The 25,783-nt window shown below is 43.7% G+C and overlaps 1 protein-coding gene across 8 annotated transcripts in view; it reads right to left on the bottom strand.

Moving 5' to 3' along the window:
* The window catches only part of LOC119457885 (bromodomain-containing protein 8), a 108,798-nt gene extending 95,382 nt beyond the window's left edge, over nucleotides 1-13,416 (bottom strand). For 2 of the 8 annotated variants that reach the window (XM_037719687.2, XM_049665376.1), the window contains exons 1-4: nucleotides 12,820-13,002; nucleotides 12,621-12,690; nucleotides 12,490-12,539; nucleotides 12,293-12,412 (exon numbers count right to left, since the gene is read on the bottom strand). In XM_037719687.2, the coding sequence (XP_037575615.1) occupies nucleotides 12,293-12,412; nucleotides 12,490-12,539; nucleotides 12,621-12,690; nucleotides 12,820-12,971 (392 nt within the window). In that variant the 5' untranslated portion in view covers nucleotides 12,972-13,002. Of the gene's footprint in view, nucleotides 1-12,292; nucleotides 12,413-12,489; nucleotides 12,540-12,620; nucleotides 12,691-12,819; nucleotides 13,016-13,301 lie in introns of those variants that run through there. The other 6 variants (XM_049665356.1, XM_049665345.1, XM_049665350.1 and 3 more) reach the window with 6 other exon arrangements.
* Between the last annotated feature and the right edge of the window lie 12,367 nt (nucleotides 13,417-25,783).

Raw genomic sequence — 25,783 nt, 5'->3', positions numbered from 1 at the left:
TTCATCACTTTACTGCAGCCAGTGCGGTTCATTACCAAAGAATCAGCCCAAATTGCATGCAGTGAAGCGCCACTGTGTCATTTCGATGCGTGCTGCCAATCCACACTAACGTGGTGATGATACTGCCACCTATAGCCCAATCTCGTGGCCAATAGAAGGTCCACCATGTGTGCAGACTCCCCGGAACTCTTGAATCATGACACCAAGCTTCTCCTGAAGTGCGGAACCGAGTACAACCTTTGACGATTATCGGTTGCACAGACCTTGCCGACGAGGCTTCCAGCTAGCATCATGGAACTCCTTCAACGACGGCAGAGCATTCACTCGCAACTGGACATCACAAAACAACGCACTTCAAGAACTAGAACTCTCTACCACAGTGGGAAGTGTTACGGGAAGTGTTACTGAGTGGATAGAGATGCTGTATTCTGAAGTCCAGAAGCTCGATGACACGATATTCGACAAGACCCCGCACCAGCTGATAGACAAGAAACGAGCGACTCTGCCAGATACAGAAACTTAGTCCCAAAGACAACAATTAAGTTACAGTAAAACCCTGTTAACTCGAAGTTGTAAAACCGAGAAAAAGTTTGAGATAAGCTAATTCATGAAAATATTAAGCCCATGGCTGTGCATACACCACATAGAGCCTTTCGAAATAGGCACCAGTAGCTGCCAAATTTCTCGCAAAATATATATACCCGGAGCAGTATTTTTCTAGATATTGTGCGATTCGGCACGTGACACATCGGGCGTCTATGGGCAACAGCAATCCTCACACAGAGCCAAGCAAACACTGTTGCACAAAGGCACCAACGTGTCCAAAGCCTAGCCACGTGAAATATCATGAAAGTTGCTCCAACTTCAGCAATTTTCACTGCTTACACACCACCATCCTCGCGCAATTCTTGCAGTACAGTGGAACCCAAATTATAAGTCCCCGATTTTGCGAAGTATCTGGTCCATTCAACGCTTCCATCATCAAGACCCCCAAAGTGAAACTTGATCATCTGAGGATACTGCCCTGGAGCGTATGGAAAGCGCAAAAGCATGTGCGAAGATCAAACCCATTAGCCATCGAAAGACATGCAGATCGTATCGGATACGCTGTGTTCACACACATTGTTTGGAGCTTTCTTTACATGGAAGCACACAAGACTCCTCACACGTCTGTCATTAGGTTTCCAGTTCCACATGGGATCATGTCATGCTAAGATGGCAATTTCTATACAACTGCTTAGTGGGACAACACTCGGTGTCCGCAGTGGCAAGATCACTTCACTCGCTTCACTTACAAATCCAAATGAGCAGAGCGTGAAAGCGTATCTACTTGACTTCTCAACCTGTTTGCAAACGAGCTGATAGGAGCATTGCTGGTATCTCAACAAGCCGTGCTTATCAAACGCGAAACCTACACAGTTCCCTGCAGTGTCTCAGCGTGTGAAATCTGAGCAGAGGGGAACTAAGCGGTGCTTAACTCTATTATATGTTGCAGCAGGTCGTGAACAATAAAGGATATGTGTGGCGTAGGATCAAGCGGAATTAGCTACAAAATCGCGGTCCTGTCACTTTTTGGCAATATCGCAGTGGCACACAAAGTATGAAAAGCTTTCGATAGCGACTTTTCCAAACATTTTCGCAGTCGACATATCTGGAGTGCGGCACAAATGCATTGCGAGATAAGGCGTGAAAAATGAAAAATACATGGAGTTGAAGCTGAGCTAAGAAAGAAATTTCTACTTAACCGATATTTCGAGATATCAGAGTTCGAGTTAATGAGAGTTAAATGTACGCTCATAGCGCAGAGCACCAAACGTCCTCAGACTGTTTGTTAGACTAGCGAAGCCACTGCAAACCAACGGTTCCCACAGCTGGAGATCATCAAATTCGATGGGAATCACTGATCGTGGCATAAATTTTGCTTTCAGTTCAAGTTTCCAGATCCAGTTTCAAAGAAGCTGTGATGCAAAGTGCTGAAAGAACAATCTCTGACAGTCAGTGTATTTGGAGGTAAACAAATGCAGAAAACAATGTAGAAAGTATTAGTCCACCTACTGTGGCAACACAATCAACGGTATATTGCAACCAAGGCGTTCGAAGTGCACACAATACACAGTGAGCATATTCTTTCCTTCCCAGACAAAAGCACAATAAACGCTATGAATCCAATGAATTTGAACACACAACCACTCACTATACATCTCAACAATGACCACATATTTCTCTCTGTTGCATGAGATTATTACAGGTAAGTTGTAATCATCAAGGTGAAGTCAGTGACAAATGGAGTGAAAGTTGAGGAAACAAAATTAGGTTAAGTTGTGCGAGGGCCACTTCCTATATAAGGCAATCTGAACAACTGTGTAAGTGTGCTAAATGCATCCGTTGCACCTAGAGCAAGCACCTGAGTATCTATGACAAGGAAAACGACAAGGAAGCATTGCGGCCTCTCACAGTTATAGCTGACATAGAAATGAGTAACAGGACAAGAAATCCCTGCATGGGCCGCCGTGGAAAAGCAAAGTGAACCACAGAGAAAATCATGTTCTTGAGACAATGGAACCAGACTGCCATATGCAGGTTCAACAATTAAGACAGATTTCTAAAGCAATACAACAAGATGATTCAAAGTGAGACTGAATTTGCACAAGACACAAAAGCAACTTTAGGTCCCCTGTATAAAGTCTGCTGTGAACATGTGATCAACCAGAGCAAACTCAACATGAGCAAACTTTAGCTGCACAAAAATTTTGATCTAGAACAGTACAATCCAACTGACAAGATCATTAGAATGAGTAAGTCAGATCTAGAAGTGCCAGCTACATTAATTCGTGCCCCAAGACCACGGAGACAAGCTTGTGCGACCAGAATGATCAAGATGACGAGAGCAAAAGCCGACGAAAAAGGCCACTGTGATAAGAGTAAAAAAGAAAGCAATAATAAAGAAAAGTAAAAGTACAATAATGACGACGCATTTAAGAAGAGGGTGCTTCTGGGCAAATCAACACCAATGTGTGCCATGGCAAAGGCACGAAAACGAGTACAAAGAACCAACCATGCAAAACAATACGCATGTCAGAACATACCAATGTGAACATTAGGATCTGACAAACGCTCCGAGGTCTCCAGATGAGCTACCATCTTTCATACAATTACAAGGTACACCAGATTCACTAACAAGCACAAGTCACCAAAAAAGCCTCTAGCACTCAAGATGAGAAATACGAAAGTGGACTTCTATGGGTTGCAATTCTGGGCCGGTATTATCTAGCGATGCTTTTCCGGTGCTAATGGCTTTTCGCGCTAATCGCGCTTTGACAGTGGTCAGAGCGACGGTCCGCTCGCGTTATCAACGGGATCAGCCAGCCATGAGCGGTGGATGATAAGACTAGTATAGAATAAGTCATAATGCATCGCTACAAAATACCGGCCCTGGCATCACCAGATTCACCTGGTACTATACTCCATCTCACAGCACTGTGGAAGCTACATGAATTTTTAGCCAATAGGAAGCCCGAACGCTCCTCGAGATGTGCTCATCCGCGCTGCGTCGTCTGCTCAGCATCTGGTTGCCATCCTGTTACATGCTCCATGATTGGTGGAATTGATGCAAAAAATGTTTTGACGCCGTAACCATAAGCTGCACTTGCATGCATGCGACAGGGGGCTTCGCTTTACCTGTACACTTTGCCTGCAGTTACCTTGCAGCCTCCTTAGCAATTAATCAGGACGAACGCCCTCATAAATGTTCACCTGCGGCACAGCGTCTGCTCGGTGTCTATAGCTCGCTACCGTCATTCAGTACCAGAGCGGAGTAGTAAATTATAGATGCAGTGAATAATTAGGCTTTTATAGCGTTCCGCATCGTCAACGCATCACCAATGCTAATGCTGTGGCACCATCTGCTATCTAGAAAACCAGTTTTACAGCTCGGTGCCATATCTGTAGTCCTAGCAGCGTGAAAACAAACAGCCGATATCAATAATTACGACAAAACATACCTAATGTTTTGACCTCAGCTTGAGATGAAACTTAGCGATGACGAATTTTGCCCCTTGTTTCTTGCTGACAGGGCGGAGAGGCAGTAAAAAAAAGCAAATTCAGATCAAAGCGGGTGGTCGGCGCTGTATGGGTGCTACCATGTTTCTGTAAGTAATCACGGTTAGGGTGGCTATTACGGTTACCGGCGGTAACTGCCACAGTAATTCTCCGTATACGATGGAGACATGCATGCACAAAGGCCATAACATGTCACTTATGGCTGTACCGTATCATGTAGCAAGCAAAAATAAAGCTCTCTAATGTAGCCAATAATCAGCCAGTTACTCCCAGAATTATATACCGCTGCGCAAGGATATTGCCTGTGTACGCCTCGTACCTTCGGCAGTGCTAACAACAGCTTGTGAGATGGAGTATAGACAGTGCCTAGACTGGATCGATCGTGATACTGAAGGAATCAAGAGACGTGAAGCATTCAATGAAGGTGCAATTTGATCAATAAAGTAAAAGTGCCCAGTAATTTTTTTTTTTTTAATCACGTGAAACAAGCCCCTCTAACATGCTGAGCAATCTGCTGTGCAGTAAAAATGAAATAATGAGAAAGTTGGCTAAAAGTTCCGATTGCTCAGTTAAAAATTTTGTTTTCGTTGAGAACAAAATTTACTCTTACACTTCCCAGATAAGTTGCAACAAACTATAGTTATACAATGCTCTATATGTTATATTTTAATTGGACCGCTACAATGTGCAATTCAAGTCACAATATGGATTAAAATGCTGTTTTCTCCAACTGTGTGCCAATTTTGGCTTCAAGATTTTATTTTTTCTCAAAACTGTTTTATAAGCTAGTATACACACCTAAAAAGTTCCCATGACAGTATTCCTTATGAAAAAATTACTATTTCTGCAATAAAATACATGATTTCCTTCATTTTTTTTCTTCTCGCGTCTAAAAAAAATGTAATAAAACTTCTCCTTTGTAATAGTCATGAAAGACTAGCATTTTCACAATAGAGAATAAGTTTTGCAATACTAGGCAAAAAACAATAGTTTTGTAGAAATTATTCTGCACGAGGTTTCACTATTGTGCAAAGTTCAAAGTGCCTTCAGACAAAAATCATTGAAGGTAATAATTGTTACACTGAGGTTAAATACCGAGACTTGTTTTCAAAAGAGTTGGAGAGGGTCGACAAAACACCTAGTACGCTTCGGATGGCAATGGCCTATTGCCTAAATGTATGGTTTCCCTAATATTCAACAATTTGTCACAGAAAGGATTACACTTGCACACTGTTTCATACAAAAGTCACAAGAAGTTTTCCAACTGCTAGCAGATATTTCTGAAACTAAAATAAACAGTTGCAAGTGAAACTGGCAATTCTCCAGAAATAAGCAGTTTTTATCGCAGTTATAATAGTTTGCTTTTCTAGACAAAAAAGTAAAAGAGTTCAACCCTTTGACTGCAGTGCTTCTTTTTTTCGACTGGTCCTACGCTCCTGCCGTTTCTTTTTTTTCATGTGTTGCTTCACTATACATCACATGCTACATAGAAGCTAGTTTTAGTCGTCGCTTTTTCTATTCCAGTATATATGAAAATATCTGAAACTCCTTGGCCTGTCAGTCTTGACATGGCTGCCACACTAGCCATGGCCACGAATGCCCTTCAGATCCTGAACTGACACCGTTCCTTTTTTTTGTCTCTCACTTGATGGTACAGTGGAAATGTCATGCTGCATAGAAAATGGTTCTCCCTCGTCGGTTTTCATTGCGAAACCAATTATATGGACACTACAGGCAAAACTTTTGCTGTCAGCGTCCCCGTGATGTTCCGTATATATTTATGTATATGTATGCTGTATGTTTATCTGTGCTCTATACTCAAGGTAGGTTCTATACTACTCAAATGCCAAAGTTGCTCAAACCAGGTCTTATGCTCTTGGCTATACTATTACAATATTTTAGAATTACAGCACACAAACAAAAGGCACAAAATATTTCATTCACAGCACATCTCTTATCTTATATTTTAGATTATGAAAAAATTCAAAACAATATTAGTGCTCACACTCTGAAAGTGATGTAATTTCACTCGCACTGCTCTTTACCGGCAGCACAGTGCCGCCTGTGTGATGCTATTACAGCTCTTGAATGGTGTGTTAGAAGCTTTTAGGGGTGCCAGAAATTTTAGTGCATCTGCACAGTGCCGCCTGTGTGATGCTATTACAGCTCTTAAATGGTGTGTTAAAAGCTTTTAGGGGTGCCAGAAATTTTAGTGCACCTGCGCTGCTATATCACATCTGCAGCACCAACGTATACTTAAAACACCATCCAAGGAGTTCAAGCGCAATGCTAAACCTTGCTATCGCTGTCACTGCTTCGCCCTTCGGGCAAAACTGCCATTTTTGTTTTATCCAAAACTCATCGACAGTAAAATAAATCGCAACTGTCAACATGCCACACTGATTCACCATAGCTGCACTGTCAAGACAGATTAACAGAGCACTGAGACATTTCCTGTACCTGCAGTTAGAAATTCAACATCCAAGCTTTTGTATGTTTACATGACCTCTCTATAAATGGTACAAAAGGCATACAATGTTTTCTTTTTTCACCAGTCACTTCTGTAGAGGCAGACAAAGCACTGAAAAGGCAAAACGACTATACTGCTGAGTGCCAGAGTCATCTAAGGGGTGGCAGTCAAAGAGTTAACGGGACATTTAAGACAAAAATTATTTTTTTCTGTATCAGTAAATTACCCTTCAACAATATAAAAAACACCAGACTTGGCCTGATAAGACACTTAGTAAGCCAGAAAAAGTGCAATAACAAAAGACGGGTGGCGACGCTTCCTTGAATCAAGTTCACGCACCAGCTCGCTGTGATGTCATGGATTTTGGCAGCGTTTTCTAGAGCCTAGGTAATTTTTCACTGTAAAGATGGACTACATTGTGTTTTAAAGGAGCTAACACAAATAAATGGCGCATTTCGGGAACTTTTGCTGAGCCAATACGGCCTAAACATGCAAAAAATACTTTTAAATATGTGACGTCACAGTGGCATCTCGGCACTGGGGATTCGGCAAAAAATTCAAAAATAAACTTTCACCTTTATTTTCTCTTCTAATAATCAACCTATCATTTCGAAATTAACCGCAACAGAGTTTTCAAAGAACGCTTTATGCGTCTAAACTGATTTAGTGTTTTGCTTTAGTGTCCCTTTAAGGACGAACTGTGGCACTTTTTTTTTAATCAAAACTATCTCATTAAACTCTTCTAAGGTATTCAGGAATTCTTTACTTTGCCTCAAAAAGCTTTTTCAACTTTTTTATAGGGCCAATAAAACCGAACTCTGTGCCACCTGCCATAATGAGAGCAGCATCATTCATCAATCCATTACTAAAGTATTATTGCGCAACAAAAAGACATGGATGGGAGAGAATAACCACACACACCAAGCAAAAACTTTTCAACTAAATTTATTGTGCCACTGAATCGGTTTATATGTATGAAGCAGTATAGACTGCGCATGCGCTTACATGAACTAAAAAGGATTGCGTATACGTGTAACATAGTTACGAGTCAAGTGATGCCGCCTCCAAGAAACTTGTTCTTTTTCTGTGAGAGCCAGTAAAGAGAAACTAACACACTTATCACCCCCCAATTTAGAAATCACCTGCGCTTCAGTTATTTCACGGATAAGCTGCGTCCTACCACAGGACACAATCATGTACTCGTCCACGATAGGTTCTCAGCCGTGATCGCGACAATGAATCGCCAAGAACCCACCGGTGCCATTTTTTAGTTCATGTAAGCGCATGCGCAGTCTATACTGCTTCACACATATAAACCTATTCAGTGGCACAATAAATTTAGTTGAAAGTTTGCGCTTGGTGTGTGTGTTCTTCTCTCCCATCCATGTCTTTTTTTTGCGCAATAATACTTTGGCACCTGCCATAGTTGCATTAAACATTAAACACACACACACACAGCCCACCATTGCATTTACTAGCCAGTACTTCTGAAAGATTTCAGGACACAAGATTTTAAATGATAGATGTGCCTCTCAATGCCGAGAAATGAGGCTCATGGCCTTGCAAGGTTTAAGTCTGTTATTTCATTTTCAGCCTCAACAAAAAATTACAGCAAGCCTGGTATAGTACACTTACAACATATATCTTTCTTAACGCATCTTATTTCTTTTAATTTTGCAGAACAAACACGAGCAGTGAATACAATAGCTTGATTGATTTATTCATGGGGTTTAACATCCTAATGCGACACTGCAGCTATGAGAGACCCCATAGTGGAGGGGACTCCAGATTAATTTCGACAACCTGGGGTTCTTTAATAAGACCTAAATCTAAGTACACGAGAGCTTTTGCATCTTGCCCCCATCAAAATGGGGCCTGCCCAGCAGGGAATGGACTCCACAATCTCGTGTGCTCAGGAGCAGAATGCCACTGCTACTAAGCTAACGCAGCAGGTAGTGAATGCAATAGATAACATTTTTATGCACTGTAATATTCCCGCACAATTGCACAAATGCACACATTTTTGCTTGAAAATAAGATCATTGAACTTATTAGCAGAACATTCTGAAGAACCTGCTTCTAATCCAACATGTTAAAGGGGCTGACAACTGGCCAGAATGTGTTGCGAGACTGTGATGGAAATGAAATGACCAAGACTTATAGTTCTAGAAGCCAGCAAGCTGTTCACGGTTCAAATAGGAATTATAATTTTACATTGGCAAAGAAAGTATCAAAAACCAATAAGTGGCATGGCCTGGCAGTGAAATCTGGGTACTTCAGATGAAGTACATGAGATCACTGTACATAAGTCAGCTGTTATTAACTACAGCATACTTGCTGGTTAAAATTGCAGTTCGTATACTATCAGATGCTTGCGTTCTATACTATGCATTCACGAAGTAAGGAAAGTCCACATTAACGAGCGGCACATGCGTCCCACAATGCATGGTGGCACACATGCTGTTGTATGCAAGCGAGTTTGCGAGTAAGTACCCAGAGTCGTGTGGTCTCCCTGTGAGATACAAAATGCCGTCTACAACAACACGCTGAGCTGCATATCCCGTGTAAAAGTTTCATTTCACTTTCGAGAACTTCACTTGGCTAAAGAACACCACTGACATTGTAATGACCAAAGCAGTTGTACAGGAAACCACAGAAACAGGTGGCTATTGTTGTAGAAATAATTTAACACTTCAGAAAACATGAATTACAGCAACATTGGGCTGATAAACAAAATATTTTCTTACAGCTACGGCCGCACTTGTCATCTGCCTTCCACCAATACCAGTGCATAATCGCTATCGCACACACCTATCACTGTTTTCAGCATGCTTCCAATGAACGACTAGATCCTCAATTGCAGATTGAAAAATTCTGATAAATTTTCCATGGCATTTTCCTTGTTACCACTTCATGATTAGACACTCTGACGAGTAAGCTTTTCACTGGACTAAAAAAATGGGTACCATGAAAATTAGTTGTCAGTCCCTTTAACACAAAGGACTTGGGACACTCCTACTATATAAACACCAGTATGGAGGATTACAGTGACATCTTCTCAACTGCCATAATTGCTGCACAGCTAGCATAGTCAAAATCTGCGAGTTATCTCTATTTGCTTGCCTCGAGAAGGTGTTACAAAGAGGTGTGAATGGAACAATATGGGTCTAATGATGTCATGTGAACACTCTCTCTAGAACCAGTTGAAGCTAAATGCACTGTCCAGCCTTTTGTAATGCTGCTTCATGCAAAGTGCCGTTCAACAGGTAGCTCCGAACCAAAAAGGATAGGAATTTGCTGTAAAAACACTACAAAGAAAAATTGCCACTGTGAGCAACTTGCACTCACAGACATTTAAAGGGCCCCTCACCAGGTCTGGCCATTTTGAGCTGACAAGCGCAGTGCATACAATATGCATTAACGATCGTGTCTGCTAAGTATTACATCTCTACACACCCTTAAATTTCAAACCAAACACTGTTTGCCCTTCTGCTCGCGGGCGTCGCACTCCCATTTTTGAAAAATTTGAAAATACTTGCAGTAGAACATTTCTTAGAAGGCTTCTAACTTTCAACTTATAACCAAAATTTTCTATGTGGCCTGGTGCTATATCGCCTTTAAGGCAAAGGAAAGTATGAGATTTTGACAAACTAAATAAATTTATGGTTAACCAAATAGCCAACTTCAACAAAACTTGGACGTCAATTTGCAACAAAAAACAATGATGCAAACATGAAGGGTGTGTAGCAATGCCACAATGGCAATATTGTACCACCATCTCATGATGTCAAACATTATGGCAGCCTCTGGCTGAGGCTAGTTAGTTGTAAAATAAATGCAAAACCAATTTGACAGCTTTTAAAGGCTTTCTCTGCACAAAGATGCAATTACACAAAATGCATGAAAGCTGTGATGTTAAAGATTAATGTACACCAGAAGCGCTGCAACTTAGGTGTGCAAATTAATTAACAGCTTTGTCTTCATTTTATATACCAGTGAACCAAGACATTTCTTTGCCAAACAAATGGTGAGAGAGCACCCAAACAATCACCTACCAGGCTAATCTGAGTGACTGCCTACCTTTATAGTATCCTTTTAACAGATTTCTCTACCAATAAAAAAAAAATTATTAATATTGTATTCTGAATAAATGCTGTTACATCGAAATACTGCATCAACCATTGTGCAGATGCAAAACTAATCTTTTTTTCAAGTAACTAATCTTTTTTCAAGTAGACTGAATGCATAAGTGCAGGATTATGAACACTTGACCACTAAGTTCCTTCACCATGACAGCCATGAAAAAAAATACATATATATATCCTCACAACTTGGCTGAAAAACCTGCATTTGAGACAAACAATACAAAGATCATTAACAGAAGTACAGCCTGCACTATTCTGTAGATGGACACATTGGCTCAAGCAAATTTCATTTATTCATGGTCCCTGTGCTCAATAAAATTTTGTTTATTGAACACAGGTTGCAAAGTTAACAGCACCCAGAATATAGCATTAAAGCATGTCATAAGAATTGCTAACCACAACAAAGCTGTACAGTGCATGAAAGCCAACATGAAATTGAGACACACAGAAGAAGAAAAAAAAAAAGCTATCTCCCCAACTACGTACTTCTTTGACCTATGGTATAAAAAGAACTGTCAAATGGAAAAGTTTGACACATAAACATGCCTCTAAGGTCCTGTACACAGAGGCATGTAGTTTCTTTTTCTACCAAAAAACGAAAATGGTCAATTAATTCAAAGATACTAACATGCAGCATAAGTATGCCCAGTTGTAGCTAAGAGCTGAACTCACTCCTAGGTACTAAACACAATCTTGGACAAATAAGTACTTGGTAAGGTGTACAGGAAGAAGAATGTCAGTTTTTATCAAATGGTACACAAAACAAAGCTTTCCCCTAAATTTCAATATGTACAATTTTATCCGACACTTCTCACTATGCCTAATCATCAAGAAATCTCTCTACATCAATAAGCAAAAAGTCACTCTACCCAAACTAGTGCTGCAAATACTTAGTATGACAGCCTGATAAAGAATTTCTTGCAAATATTACGCAAATCACTTTTTTCGCCAAGCATAACACAAACACAGCTTCATTTCAGCTGTATTATCTTCGCTTGATATCGCGAACAAGCCTCGGCAGCATGAAAGCAGGACAAGTGACAACTGCTTGATAACAACAGCAGAGACAAAGTGACAACTGCTTGATAACAACAGCAGGGGCAATAAACATGGCAAACAAATATCGGAACAGTCAAAACGAAATGGCAAGCAGCAGCTCCTTTAACAAACTATATTTGAAATCGGGAGTATGAGGGCAACAAAAAAAGGCTCGGACAGCACACAGAGGTACATGCAATAAATTCATTCGTGAACTCAAAGTACTACACATGATTGCGATGCTTCACAAGGCCTGTGAAGTTCTGTCACACAAGGCCTGTCATTTTGTTCTCAAGTGTATCTTGAGAACAAAATCTAGTACCAGTGCACATGACAAACACGATTTAAACAACGCGGAACGCACACGGAAAACGCACGTGGTCTGGTCAAAATACAACGTTTTTAGTGAAAAAATACACTGTATATATACCCTCACAGGACTTTAGCTGATCAGTCACACGCTTATGCAATACATCAGATCATACTAAAAACAGTACTAGTGCTCACAGTAGCAAAGAATCTACGCACGTTCCAACTACGCGCCATGCCTGAAGCTCGCTACAAGAACGAAAGTACGTACTTATGCCGCTGCTGTTCCTCTTGGATAATCTTCTTTAGCTCTTCAATGCGCTCTAGAGTAAGCTTTCGGACGATAAGAGCACCTGGGGTGTCGATCTCACCGCGTTCACCTCGCTTGCGCCTGCAATCGGAACGCTGCTATGACAGAGTTTCAAACCCATGTGCAAAAGAGAGAGGAGGATGCGTCCCAAGACTCACTTGGGCGACTCCACTTTCTCCAATAGGTCGGCATATTGGAGAGCACAATTCTGAAAAGGAATGACAAACGCTAATTAAACAAACATGTTGTTTGACTAATTAGCAATAAACAGCGTTGTCACCCGGCTTACCTTTTGGGAAAACCAATCGTTCGGCCGGTTACACTCGCCAAAAGGCCGTATCGCTCTGCTTACGGACACCCTGAAATTAAGGCACAGTGCTCTTTATTGCGCGCCAAGCACAGCACCGCATACGACGCATGACGCTAGAGCCCGAGTTCGTGACGCTGCTGCACGTGCTAAGACGCGCAAATGCTAGCAAGTCACTTACCAATTCTGGTCTCCGCTCCTCAACACCGATGACGCCAGGCACAGTCGTTCGCGCGTAGACCATATATCTGTAGCAGTTTGTTTAAGGCGATACTCTGAAAGAAGATCGAGCAACGCGGAGCGTCGCTCATCATCCGGCATTTCAGTTTTCATCACCACTGTGAGTACGCGCTCTACTCGACAGACAGCACTGATATCAACAAGGAGTTCTTAGGAGCGACAGCAGCGTAAGCTCCAAATTAATCGCTTGGAATTAGTATTATGGACGCATGTACTGAAAACGTCAAAATAGTTTCTCGTGTGGACCAGGTGCGACTGATACGCAACTTAACATTTAACACTGCGCTCTCGTATAAGCACCAAGAAAACTGTTTATTATAATTTTTTAACTTTTAGCCTAGTAGCTGATAACTTTAAAGCACAATAACATCAGAAATATGCATATAAAAACATTAAAGAAACTTTGAAAGAGCAATTCCCTACTTGATGAGGACGCCATCTTGTATTGTTATTGAGAGTTGAGTGCTGCTACCCTAGTGCTGCTTAATGCACTCCCCCGTGTATTTTCCCGATAGCTGCCATGTGGCGCCAAAACCGGGTAGGGGCGTAATGTAGAGAGCGCTACTTTCCAACATTCTTATTGTGGTTTGTGTGGCACGGTTAGAGTAACGCCAACTTTCTTGTAGCGTATGTCACTGCTCAGAAAGTTTAACCTTTCTTTGGTTTCATCACATCTTACTTGTTGAAGCAGAGAGCATAAGAAAAAGCGGCGGCAGAGCGCCGTGCTCTATCAGCAACTGGAACGTGGCGCCGCCACAAGAAACCACTGGCTCGCTCCCTTGACAGCGTGCTTGACAGGGCAAGCATTCAAATATGGCTATGGTTTGTTGCCTTTGTGCACACAGTTTCTAAATAACCACTGACACCAAAATTTAAAACTTGAGACGTTTGTGTTGTTCGATTCTCCTGCATACGTAGGTACATCTGACGGAGTATTAATGGCGAAGGTTGCTTAGAACATATTTTAATATGGTATTAAAGTAAGCGCGAATGCTCATCTGAGTTTGCAGCACCTCGCGACATCGTCATCAATTTGACGCGCTTATTTTAATCTCTCTTTTGGGTGGCTACCCTCGGTACAGTGCCTAGAATTTACTAAAAGTATTACAAGTATATTCTAGGCACTATATCCTCGGCTACCCTCGGCGCTTACCGGGCTTGCCAAGGCGTCCGCTGGACCCACTCCCCCATTCTACTACCGAGGTCTCGAGAGAGAGAGAGAGAAATAAGTTTAATGATGCGAAATGCAGAGAGGTCGGCCTGAGGTAAATTCCTCTAGCCAGCTACTCTGCGTTGGGGGAAGGGGAAGAGGGAAAGAAAGAGGGAAGAGGCGCATGATGGGTGACGATGACCGAGGTCTCGAGGTTTCGTTTGCAACTTGCACCGTGGCCGGAAGTCACTGGCGGCTGCCATGAACTAAAGTCCCTAGACCATGAACTACCCTACCTACCCTACCATGGACGGCCATGGAGGAAAGGAACAAAACAGGGCCGCGATTTTGTAGCGAGGCATTATGACTTATTCTACTCTAGTCTTATCATCCACCGCTCACGGCCGGCTGATCCCGTTGATAACGCGAGCGGACCGTCGCTCCGACCACTGACAAAGCGCGATAAGCGCGAAAAGGCATTATTACCGGAAAGGCATCGCTACAAAATACCGTCCCAGGAGAGGTCCTGACGTCACGTTTTTCAAGCCGGAAGTGCAGCCATGTTGGTGTGCCAACTCCCTTAGCGCCTCCAATCAGGGGTTGTGCAGCTCGCCGGAGCAGATGAGCGCGAACTTTGAACTTGCATCGTTACGAGCCGCCGGAAGTGTGTGCTGCCGACGCGCGTGAAAACAAAGCCTTCGAAACTTCTGTAGCAGTTTTAGTGAAACAGACGCGCTCCTGTGTTTTTTCGTGGCACGTTGAAGAAGACAACGAAGACCCGCGCCGTTATTGCTTAAGTGTATCTGTTGCTGGTTGACACTCACACTCACAAACCCAAAACACAACTTTCAAGCTTACACACCACACTCCAAAGTCAGCTTTTCTCGCGAACAAAAGGTGCTGCGAGAAAGACACCGGCGGAAAAATCTTATCTCACTTTTCAGAGACCGACAGCAGCAGCGAAAACTTCAGGGGCGCGGTTGCTGTGGCAACGTTGACGTTTGGGGTACCGTCCCAGTGCTCCTTTGCAAAAAACAGTACGCGACTTTCGCCATACTTTTGGTACGTGCCACACTGGCACCGTGGAAGTGCAGCGAAAATTACGTCGAACAGCGCTCTAGTTTCATGTTTTGCTCCTGCCAGACGAACGTGCGAGCCGCCAAATGGGTGATGATGATGATGATTTATTGGCATCCCCTTTGAAACGGGGCGGCGACAAATATACACCTAGCCTGCTTGATTTAATCAGGTATACTATACATGTTCTTTATCTAGCATTTTTGTATACCTCTCATTATTCTTTTTCTTTTTCAAAAATTTACCTTGTACTGCTGCCTATGATTTTAAGAGATCAGGTCGTATCCATCTTTTCCCTGCTTTTTTTCCACCAGTACTCTAATCGTCTCTTGCTGATCTCTACGGCTGATCTGTTTATGTTTCCTTCCACTTTAAACCCAAGCGCTTCTGGGAGTTGCACATTACCTACGGTTCTCGCTGGGTGGATCCCGTCGCATTCCATCAGGATGTGCTGAGTGGTTTCTGGATCTTTACTGCAGCATACACATGTCTCATCTAGTTCCGAATATTTGTTCCGATATGTTTTCGTCATTAGGCAACCGGCTCGAGCCTCAAATAGCAAGGCACTGCCCTATGTGTTATCGTACAGATTTTCCCTTCTAATTTCTTTCTTCTTATTCTTGTAAATCTCCATTGCCCTTTTTGTTTCCATTCTTTGCATCTAATTCACGGTCTCTATTTCTCTCACTTTCTTTCTTATGACTCCTGGTTGTCTATTCACCGTTTCGATTATCCTGTACTTGGTTGTCAACTTCCTTGGCCTCTTCCTCCATTCTGTGTCCACGCTTTTCATGTATATAGAGATACTTGTGCACTTTAGCCGCCCGTTTCTTTTCATCCATGTTCCTGAGCCTTTCTTCAAAACTAATTTTGCTCTGTGCTTCTCTGACTTCAAAAGAGGCCCAACCCATGTCACCCTGCATTGCCTCATTTGTGGCATTACCATGGGCTCCCAAAGCCAACCGGCCTACTGATCTTTGGTTAACTTCCAAACCCGCCAATATGTCCGATTTTAGGCATATAATGGCATTTGCGAATGTTAGCGCTGGCACCATTACTCCTTTCAAGATTCCACGCACCACCTCATACTTATTGTGGCCCCACAGTGCTCTGTGTTTCATTATTGCTGCATTCCGCTTCCCCTTTATTTTCAGATTATCTTGGTGGTTGCTTGAGTAATTCTTTCCTTCGTTTATGTGTACGCCGAGGTACTTATATTGCTTCACTATGGGTATTGCTGTTGAATTGACACCACGAAGTTACTCGTGTGTTCATTAAAGCTCGTCTTATCCTTATCTCCTTTGCCTTTGTAGATGAGATTCATCTTGCTTTCACGCCATCAAACTGGAATTTTCTTTGTTCTTATCACTTGCTCTATGGCATTAGTCAGCAGTGCCTTGCTTTTTTGACCGAGGTTTTTGATTAGCTGTATCGGGATTTTATCGGGTCCTGCTGCCGTGTTGTTAGGGACATTTTCTGCTGCCTTTTTCGAATAAAAGCTTTCTATGCTAAATTTTGATCTCTCTGCTGTTGCTGGATCTGTTGTCTGAACTATGCTATTTCTCGTGCCGAAGTTATTCCTAATAACGTCTGTGATATGTACCGCAGCGCATCGTCTCCTTCGTAGAGGTTACCGTCTTCATCCCTTATAGCAGTTTGCGAGTTTTTAGTTGGAGCTCCGAGTGCTTTTATATGGTTCCAGAATCTTTTTGGTGCGCCTTTGTCTTTTTTGTGAATGTTATGTACCCAACGTTCACTTGCGCCTTTAATTTTCTCTTGCACGCGCTCACTCGCAACCCTTTTCTTTTCTCCGTATATATTCCATCTAAGGAGCACATCTTCTTTGTAATCCCAACTTTTTGGCTTCCCGATGAGCCCTATAGAGGCCTCTTCACGTTATTCTATAGCTTGTTTAATTTCCTTGTTCCACCACTTACGTGGTTTCCTCTTTCCAATCCAACAATTGTTTTGCCGTGTCTTATCCGCTCTCGGGTAAGTCTTACGCCCCAGCTTATATAATAGTTAAGAATTTCTTGAAATGGTGTTCAGTTCGTCAGTGGTCTGTAGGGGTTCCTCGCTTGGGGGTGTTGTCGAGACAGCGCTGGAATCCCGGAAAGTGAGACCTCGGGCCAGCGCGTGCGCCTTCTCGTTCCCTCGCAAACCCTGATGAGCCGGTGTGCAGATTAGCGAAACCTGCTCCGCCGGAGGCTGCCCGACGGCTAATATGTGTACAGCTGCGGCGGAGATCCTGCCCGCATCAAAATTTCTGATTGCAGATTTTCAATCACTGACAATAACTCTCACATTCTTTTGAGTCAAAGCCAGCGCAATGGCGACTTCTTCCGCCTCCGTTGCTCCTAAATGTCTGACGCTGCAGCACGAGGCAGGGCCTCCGTTTTCGCGTGTAATTACGGCTGCGTATACTTTGACTTGCTTGTATTCGGCCGCGTATATCACATCCTGCCTGCCTTCCAGCCTTTTCTGCAGCGCCTCAGCTCTGTCCCTTCGCCTGCCCTCGTGATGCACCGGGTGCATATTCTTGGGCAACGGGAGTATTCTCAGCCTGTCCCTGACTCGCGGTGGGACTTTGCCTGTCAGCGAGGAAGTCATGTGGAGGAAACTGCAAACGGGGGTATTTCCGAACCCACAACTGTTGAGCAAATGGCATCCCTCGGTGTATAGCCGTCGGTGTAGGCATTGTGATGGTATATAGCGGACTTAGTACACATGGTTTGGACCTGTCCTAACTTTGATGAGCCAGATAGATGCAGAGAATCCTGGGAGTCCTTGCTACTCAACGAAGAAGAAAATGCTCAACGGCAAGTCATCGCGGTCTCGCCCTGACCGCCGCCGCGTCCCAAGGGACCCCGGTCGACGGTTAGGGAGGATGAGTGTGGGTTTAGGCTGAAGCCTCTACCCCGTCATCTATTTGACGGGTGCTAATAAAGCAGTAGCGCACCCAGGGAGGGGGGGGGGGGGGATGACAGTTTGCCAATACCATCGAAACAGCACTCATTTAAATTTCTTCACGGGAAATTGTCAAAAAATGCGCTTTTTGCGGGTGTGCAGACGATTGCGCGTCTTACAGCTTAGTTGCAGTACTCAAATGCGCAAGGAACGAAAAGGGGTTAAGAAAAAAAAAAAGGGGGGGGGGGGGGGTTAGGTCACCCCGAACCCCCCCTCCGTCGGTGCGCCACTGTATAATAAAGTCGCTTCTCTCTCTCTCTCTCTCTCTCTCTCTCTCTCTGCCGTGTCCGCCTTATTTCATGCTGCATATAACGTCCACCAGTTCCTTATACTCCCAGACTGCTGTAGGAAAAGGCTCAATTTTCTTCTTTATGTTGTTTGCGATCTCTGTTATTTGCTCGTCATTCATTTTTAAAAACTCTGAGGCTATTGTTTCGTGTTCTGCGCTGGTATCTCGCCCAAACTTTAATGCTAAACGTCTATGATCGCTTCCCAGGCTATTTTTTCCATTTGCGTCTATTATCATATGGTCTAGTTGTTCGTAGACCATTTCTGAGACTAAGGCGTAGTCGATACATGACTGCCTGTTTCCGCATTGCCACGTTACCTGTCCATGACACTTATTCTTCCTGTTAACTACTATAAGGTTCTCTTCATCACACAGATCCAGAACTAGAGAGCCGTTGTAATCAGTATATCCGTCTAAATCGTCCATGTGTGCGTTCATATCTCCCACTAATATCACCTGCATCGATGGCCCGATTTACTGAACTCGATCATTCGCTTTTAATGCAATCAACCAATTCCTTATTTTTTTCTCTGCTATCACTACCTGTCCATTGGTAAGCTACTCCCAGCCACGTCTTTTTACCTTGCCATGTGCCGCTAATCCATAAATGCTCTTTACATGTCTCGTTTACCCTACGCCACTTCAGACCTCGCCTAATTAGTACGCCTATGCCTTTCCTAAATTGACCCGGTCATTCTGTTGCACCCTTCCCATACAAAATTGTAAATAACAGGCGGCTGCTCCAAATCTCGTAGATGCGTTTCGGTCAAGGCACACACGCTAATCGCTTCATAATTCAGCTGCGTTTGAATTTCCAGCCATTTTTCCTGCTTGCGACCACCCTGCATGTTAATGTAGCAAATTTTACCTTCTCTATTCTTATCCTTTCTGGAGTTGCGACTGCAGACGGGATGGATAGGTGGATGGATGGATGAGGCTGAACCCTTTAAATCGGGCGGTGGCATACGCCACCTAGCCATGGCTATTAACATATTTGTACTCTGTGGTGGGTGAAATTTCACCCCTGCCTTGATTTTAGCCTCCAATTTATTGATGACAGATGCTTCAAATATGAAGTGACGAATGACTCTTGCCATTCGAATGATTTTTGGGGTACTGGGACGAGCCTGCAAACTGCGCTGGCAGCCCCTTGCATGTACTCCGACTTAGCCTTAAGTGTTTTCGGAACTGAAAAGAAACAACGTAAACGAAAGAGACAGCATCAAACGTAGAAACTGATGCTGCAACTTCATGTACCTCATTATCGTATGACACCGCTACATCGGTGATGAAATGGTTCGCCTTCGACGGCTGCTCTCGTCAGAGCGCGATTCCGTCAGAGCGCAGATCAATTGCGTGGTCTTCGTTGACCGATGAGCAGCGAAAATAGTTTTGTGCGAGACACGCAGAGACACGGCTTACATCGTAACCGCCTCCTACAAAATGGCGCCTGAACTGAACGGCTCGCTTTTCGTCGTCTGCTGCCGCGCGCTGCTCGACGGGATCGCACGTGCCGCGCTCCACCGTTGATCTCCGTGGTGGCACGCGGTGGCGCGCACTCGTGCCGTGTTCGCCCCCGCCGAACGTGCGACACCACACGCGTACGCGTGGCGCCCAGACGAACGTGCGACACCGCGCGAGTGCACTGAAAACGTCATGAGCTAGTGCCGTCAGCCGAAGGTCATCACTTTTCTCTCGCAACGGAGGGTGCACGGAGGTCCCCTACCCGCGTCGCCGCAAACGCTGTGTTTGATGTACAGTACACTGTAGTTTGATGATTTTCGTGCAGTGTAATGCCGGTTTGCGCTGTTTTGCGGAAGGAAATTAAGCGAGTAGCTTACGCCGACCAAATCATTTTAGCCGATCTGAGAGAGGCACAGTGGGTAATTAATGAGGCTGGTGGTCGCACGGTGCTTGAAACGTCTGGCGTACGTGACAGCGGACCCGCACGAGATTCTGATGAAAATCATCGATGTATTCTTGAGCCCATTGATCGTGGAACCGAAGTACTGGTGCACTGTTGGATGGTCGGAAAAGTACAATTTAAGCACGTTTCTGCTGCTTTGATTCACTGTTAAGGCGCAGATAGATAGTCGGGTGTTTCGAGCGTGCGAGACAGCAGTCGGCGAAGTTGGATACGTCACACTAGCCTCGCCAGGATTGCCGAACTCTTACAACCTGCTCAGTTTGGCACGTTTAACATGGCCCGCAGCAGCGCACCGACTTGCTCAATCAGCTGTTGCCGCTATACATGCGGATCAAAATGCCTCTAGCAATTAAGCTGTAGAGATTGCACTACGCGTTTGTGTGTGCGTGGAAGCTGCCTAACGATTTCGCATGCCAGAGCTTGTCGGGCAAAGGAACTGATGAAGAGATGTAATTACTGTGGGTACGCCATGAGTCCTGATGTCTGTGTCTGTCCCTCCCCAAAGAGAACGCTCTGTCTTATCCAGGGGAAGGTATGAGAGAAGGAGAAATCTTTATTGAGCAAAAGGAGGGATAAGAGCGCGCCTCGTTTTTCATTCGCGCTTCTTTCTGTGGGAAGAAATAGTGACACTTCGTTTAATTTCACTTGAATTGCGCGCGGCGCTAAAGAACGCCTGCGGGTACCAATCATGGTTCCTCCATGGTACCAATGTCCAAAATGCTCCTATCCCCCATCTGCGCAATTGCGGAAATGCGTCACAAGGCGCTTTCTGCTGCACTTCCGCTGAATAACTTTTTGACAATGGCGTAGCTGCAATGGACGTTCGTTGGCTGTTGCTCAGTAGCTTGGAAGTTTGCGGTGGCTCTAGAATGATCTGATATTTACTGTTCAAGTGTGATCTTCAAGCAAGAAGTGATGGATCTGGTGAAGCGGGTGTTCACATTTCTCACTTTTTTTGTTTGCTGCGGCTGTTTAGCGTTCCTCACCGTGTCACTTGCAACTCAGGAATGGATCGAGGCGAAGCCAGTTATGTTAGTTTATGTGAGCAATAATTCTATACAGCAAGCTGAAAACGAAGGGAAGTTCAAAGGAGAAGTATCTTTTGGACTGTTTCATGGCAAAAAGACGCTTAATTATGGACTGGGTCCTAGGCACTCAACTTTCAGCAGTAAGTATGTTTTGACAGTTACTAAGCCTATTTCCTCATCCATTCGTCTTTCAGATAAAAAGTCGTAAGACCTTTCAAGTAGTATTTTCTTAATTTACATCAGGCATGGTGTACAGCTCGTTAGTTTGTACATAGCTGGCGTGTGGAATTGTGTCGTTCGGAATGACTCGTGATCTCGTTTCTTTTTGCATTGCATAGTTAAAGAAGAGCTGCAGAAGAATCCGACGCTAATGATCTTCGGCCTGTGGCTCGTGACAGTGCTGGGCATTTCCTTGGCTGTTGTTTTCGGGCTTGTGAGCTGCATTTTTGCGATCGTCAACTCTGTGATGACGCCCGTAGAAGCCATCACGGGAAGGGCCGGCCTGTACCTGTGGAATACTGTCGGAGGTTGGTGCCACGATCGCATTATTTCTCCGTTCGTGTCTTTCAACGTTAGAAGAAAAAGAAAAAAAAGTGCTTCCTTGTGATATGCGGCGTACTTTGTAAGGTAGCCGCTGAACTTGCCTGTTTAACGTATTTAAACGTTATTTTTATTGTCAACCCAAACACATCATTTGACTTAAATCTCAATATATGTGCGTACATATAGTATCGAAGCTCTGATAAAATTGCTAAGGCTAATCATGTCAGCGACGCAGAACTTTCTTTTTATTGCAAATGCTTCTGATAGTTCTGGCCATTGTAGTTCCAGAGCATAAAGTAACCAGTAGTTCTGGTTTCTGTAAAACAGTTACTTTGGTTCAAGCAGCAGGGATGTGCTTAATGTGGGGCCTTCCCTCAGTACCAGTGGTTATGGCCTCAGGCCACTGGTCCTGAGTTCTCTCTCATTTTCTTACCGTGAGAGCAGTTGTAGTACACAAACTGAATTAGCACCACGGTAATAATAATGTAGTGCCGATCGCTTTTGTGTTCTGCATTCAGTATGTCGTGCACTGTTGTATCTGTCAGATTGTGGACATTGAATGCCAAGGTAATTTTATTGGGCCTCTTCAATCTGACATGCAATGACTGCTAGTGTGTATGTGTGTGTGTGTGTGTGTGTGTGTGTGTGATACCACCGTAGTGTCATTGCTACCTGTTATTTGGTAAAAAATCCACACCCATCTTGGCCAGATGCACACATGCATGTCATTAACAATGAGTAAGGCACAATGCACATCTCCCATAGGAGCATCTTTACACAGTGGGTCTACTCACACTCCCTGTGTATGTTTGCTTATCGGTGTCTTGTGAGTAGTCGTGCCTGTGGAATGTGTGAATAGTCGAGCCTGTGGAGTAGGACAGACAGGAGTGCTGATTCACTTTCTTTTTGTTTAAAGACCATGCTGAGGTCATGCACGTAGCATTTGCTCTGTGCTCTACTTTTCTCCCCAACTTCTTGCATTTTTGCAGCTTTGCAAGCACATGCTTTCCTTTTATTCTTTTTCCAACGAGTGAAAAATCATTGGAGTGTCGCCTATCAGTACTGACAGAAAGTTCTCACACAGCAATGGTGACGAAGCAATATTGTGGCAAGATGCTATGAATAATAGGATGTACTGCTGCATGAAGTTGATATCTGATCCAGTCAGCATTCATGTGCTGACTAATTGCTGTTTCCTATGTGTAAATGTGCCAAGGCGGATGAATCCAATGATGGAAGTGTCTGGAACTGTTGGCAGATAAGGACTGAGGGCAACGGTGGACAGGGAACATGTGTGGCATGTCCACTACACGCATGTGTAGTGGACATCGTATTGTACAGTTCAGAGTACTGATATCTGGAAGAATCGTCATTGTGCATCCTTTTACAAAACGATGCTTATCAGCCGAGTCTGCATTCCATTCAATCTTATTCTATAGGGGCTCCTTATGGTTTAGCATGTTTAAATAATTTTGTGCAGTTGGAAGTATTCCATCAAGCTCTATTTTCAGTCATTTGGAAGAAAAAAGGTTAATACATCAGGTGTGACATCACTAATTTCAATTTATTTTCCCACGCATGAGCTCAGGAACTAAATTCTTGAAACTTGCCAATTCGGTCTTTGCTTCCTTGTGAATGCAGTGTAGAACTTTTGGGACAAATAAATAATTATACTCTGTTTCATACATTGTGTGCAATGCTGTGGAGGTTAGCAAGACTTATTGCAGTGGCTGTGTTCGTCACCAAAATATACATGTTTTCTTTCCAGTAGTTATTTGAAACTGTTCTTTATTTATGCTCAGCAATAAATGAAAGAGAAGCCTCAATCCTTAAATATAACAAACTGTGTTATATGGCTCCTAATAGGCTATTACGTAATTTTGCTTTTCGTTTTCTATTTTGGGTTTTTAATTTTCAGCCCATCGTGTCATCCTCGCGTACATACTCACCTGAGCATGTTGGCGTGCAGCGAAGCATAGAGTGGCCTATAGCTGCACCTGCTTTGCAGTGTCGTGTTTAATCTTGCAAATCTGACATGGTGCTGAAAAAATGCCGCGCTAAGTTCACCCGAGGTAAACTTTCAGTTGTCCTCAAAAAAAAAAAAAAAATGAAGAAAAATCTTCAGCGACAGTATCGAACCCATGCCATTTTGATTCAGAGCTAGATGTTTAACCATTTGACCATGAAGCAAGCAGAGCAATACATTTTAATGACCGAACTTCTTGTGTAGCTTCCACAATATTGCACACTAAATGTGAAATGTATTGGCTTAAGTAGACACATTCAATAATGTGTGACATCATGGCAATTTTGGATTGGAAGTTGTATTTCGTTTTTTTACCTTTTTCTGACTTACCATGCCACCTCTCGTGGTAAGAGTGGCCATTTCGCTATGGCAGAAGCATTATTTTCTATTAGAGCTCGATATTCCTTTCTCATGTCTTTTTAAAGACTTTCCACTGATTTGTTTTTATTATCACTATTGACTCTCAGGCAGCAAGATTCCGTGTGTTCTACAGGATTACTGTGAAATATGTTTTACCGCGGTTATATTGCATTAGGATATAGGGGGTATGCACTGAACCTTGATCCGCGAGGCGGCGACAGCTTCGCCTGGCAGCCGCGCAATGTTTACGGTTGTCGGTTCGTCCGTGCGTTGCGGAAGTATTGAAGATCGCTATCGTCCAAGCCGTCGTGGGGAGTTCGCACACAGCAGTGTTTTGTGCTCGGAGCCATGAGTGCGTGTTATTACATAGAAAGTACTTGAATGAGTGTATCTGTGTGCACGGAGAGACTATACGTGCCGCGATTGTACGCCAATGCAGCAGCGGTATAATGGTGAACTACGCAGTGTTACTGTCTTCTTTTATGAGAAGCCACGGTGTGAGTGGCTTTTCTTTGAATTACTGTGAATGACGAAGCTGCGCGAACAGACAGACAGCTGAAGCGTCGCGATCTAAAAATTTGAATTCAATTGGAAAATTGTAGTGGCTGCAGATCGAGTTGGAGCACTTACTGCTTTTCAAATAAAACAACGTTAACGCTAATTTGTACGACGTCAATGAATGGAATTTACGGGACTATGTAAATGCTGATGGTCATTAAAAGGAAGGAAGTTACAAATACATTATACTTGTTTCTTTCCCAAAGCTGCGCATCTCTAACCAGCACTAAACAAACACATGCACAGCACGCTGCAGTGGCGGAGGTCTAAAAAACCATTTGGGGGGGGGGGGGGGGGATAACCGCTGGCAACTGCTGCATCTAATCCCTCTCCGACCGCGACATCCCATTACTGTGGCTATGAGATGCACACACAATTCACATGGCTATTTCACCAAAAAAAGAAAAAACGCAAACAAAAATAAGACAGAAGCTTGCTCACCTTTCAGACAACAACCACAAGAACAATTAGACGAATGGCTGCTGCACCCAGCCGCTCGTCAAATAATTATGGCCTTCCATGAATTTGTATGATTTTAGTTGCTCGCACGACCCAAAACTTGTTCCGTGCACAAGATAGTCCTTGATGTCGGTGAAATCCGCACGAGGCAGCAGCCCGACAACGTGCTGAAGTTCAGAGTCTTTCAGTCCAAGGTAGGTCGACGCTGCTGCACAAGCGCACTTTTTCTTCGTAGCGCAATTACTCAGGTTTATCTAAACCGCGTACATATGCACTTAAGTGCATTATAGTCACTGAACACACCAATTGACTATAAATACTGAAGTGCAACCTTCCACTGAATTGTCCGTTGCACTACTGCCAGCGCCTAGGCCTAGGCCGCCTAAGGACGGCGACCGCCAACATGGTGGCCACCGCGGACGGTAGCGCTCCTCGCGGATGACGTCAAGTGCAGACACCCTATAGGAAGGAGGCATTGTGACTATTTAACTGTGTTAGTAAAAAAAAAAATGTGAGCTGCT

This window comes from Dermacentor silvarum, chromosome 1, assembly GCF_013339745.2.
Source record: "Dermacentor silvarum isolate Dsil-2018 chromosome 1, BIME_Dsil_1.4, whole genome shotgun sequence".
Classification (NCBI taxonomy): domain Eukaryota; kingdom Metazoa; phylum Arthropoda; class Arachnida; order Ixodida; family Ixodidae; genus Dermacentor; species Dermacentor silvarum.
This window is presented reverse-complemented; position numbering and strand designations above follow the sequence as displayed.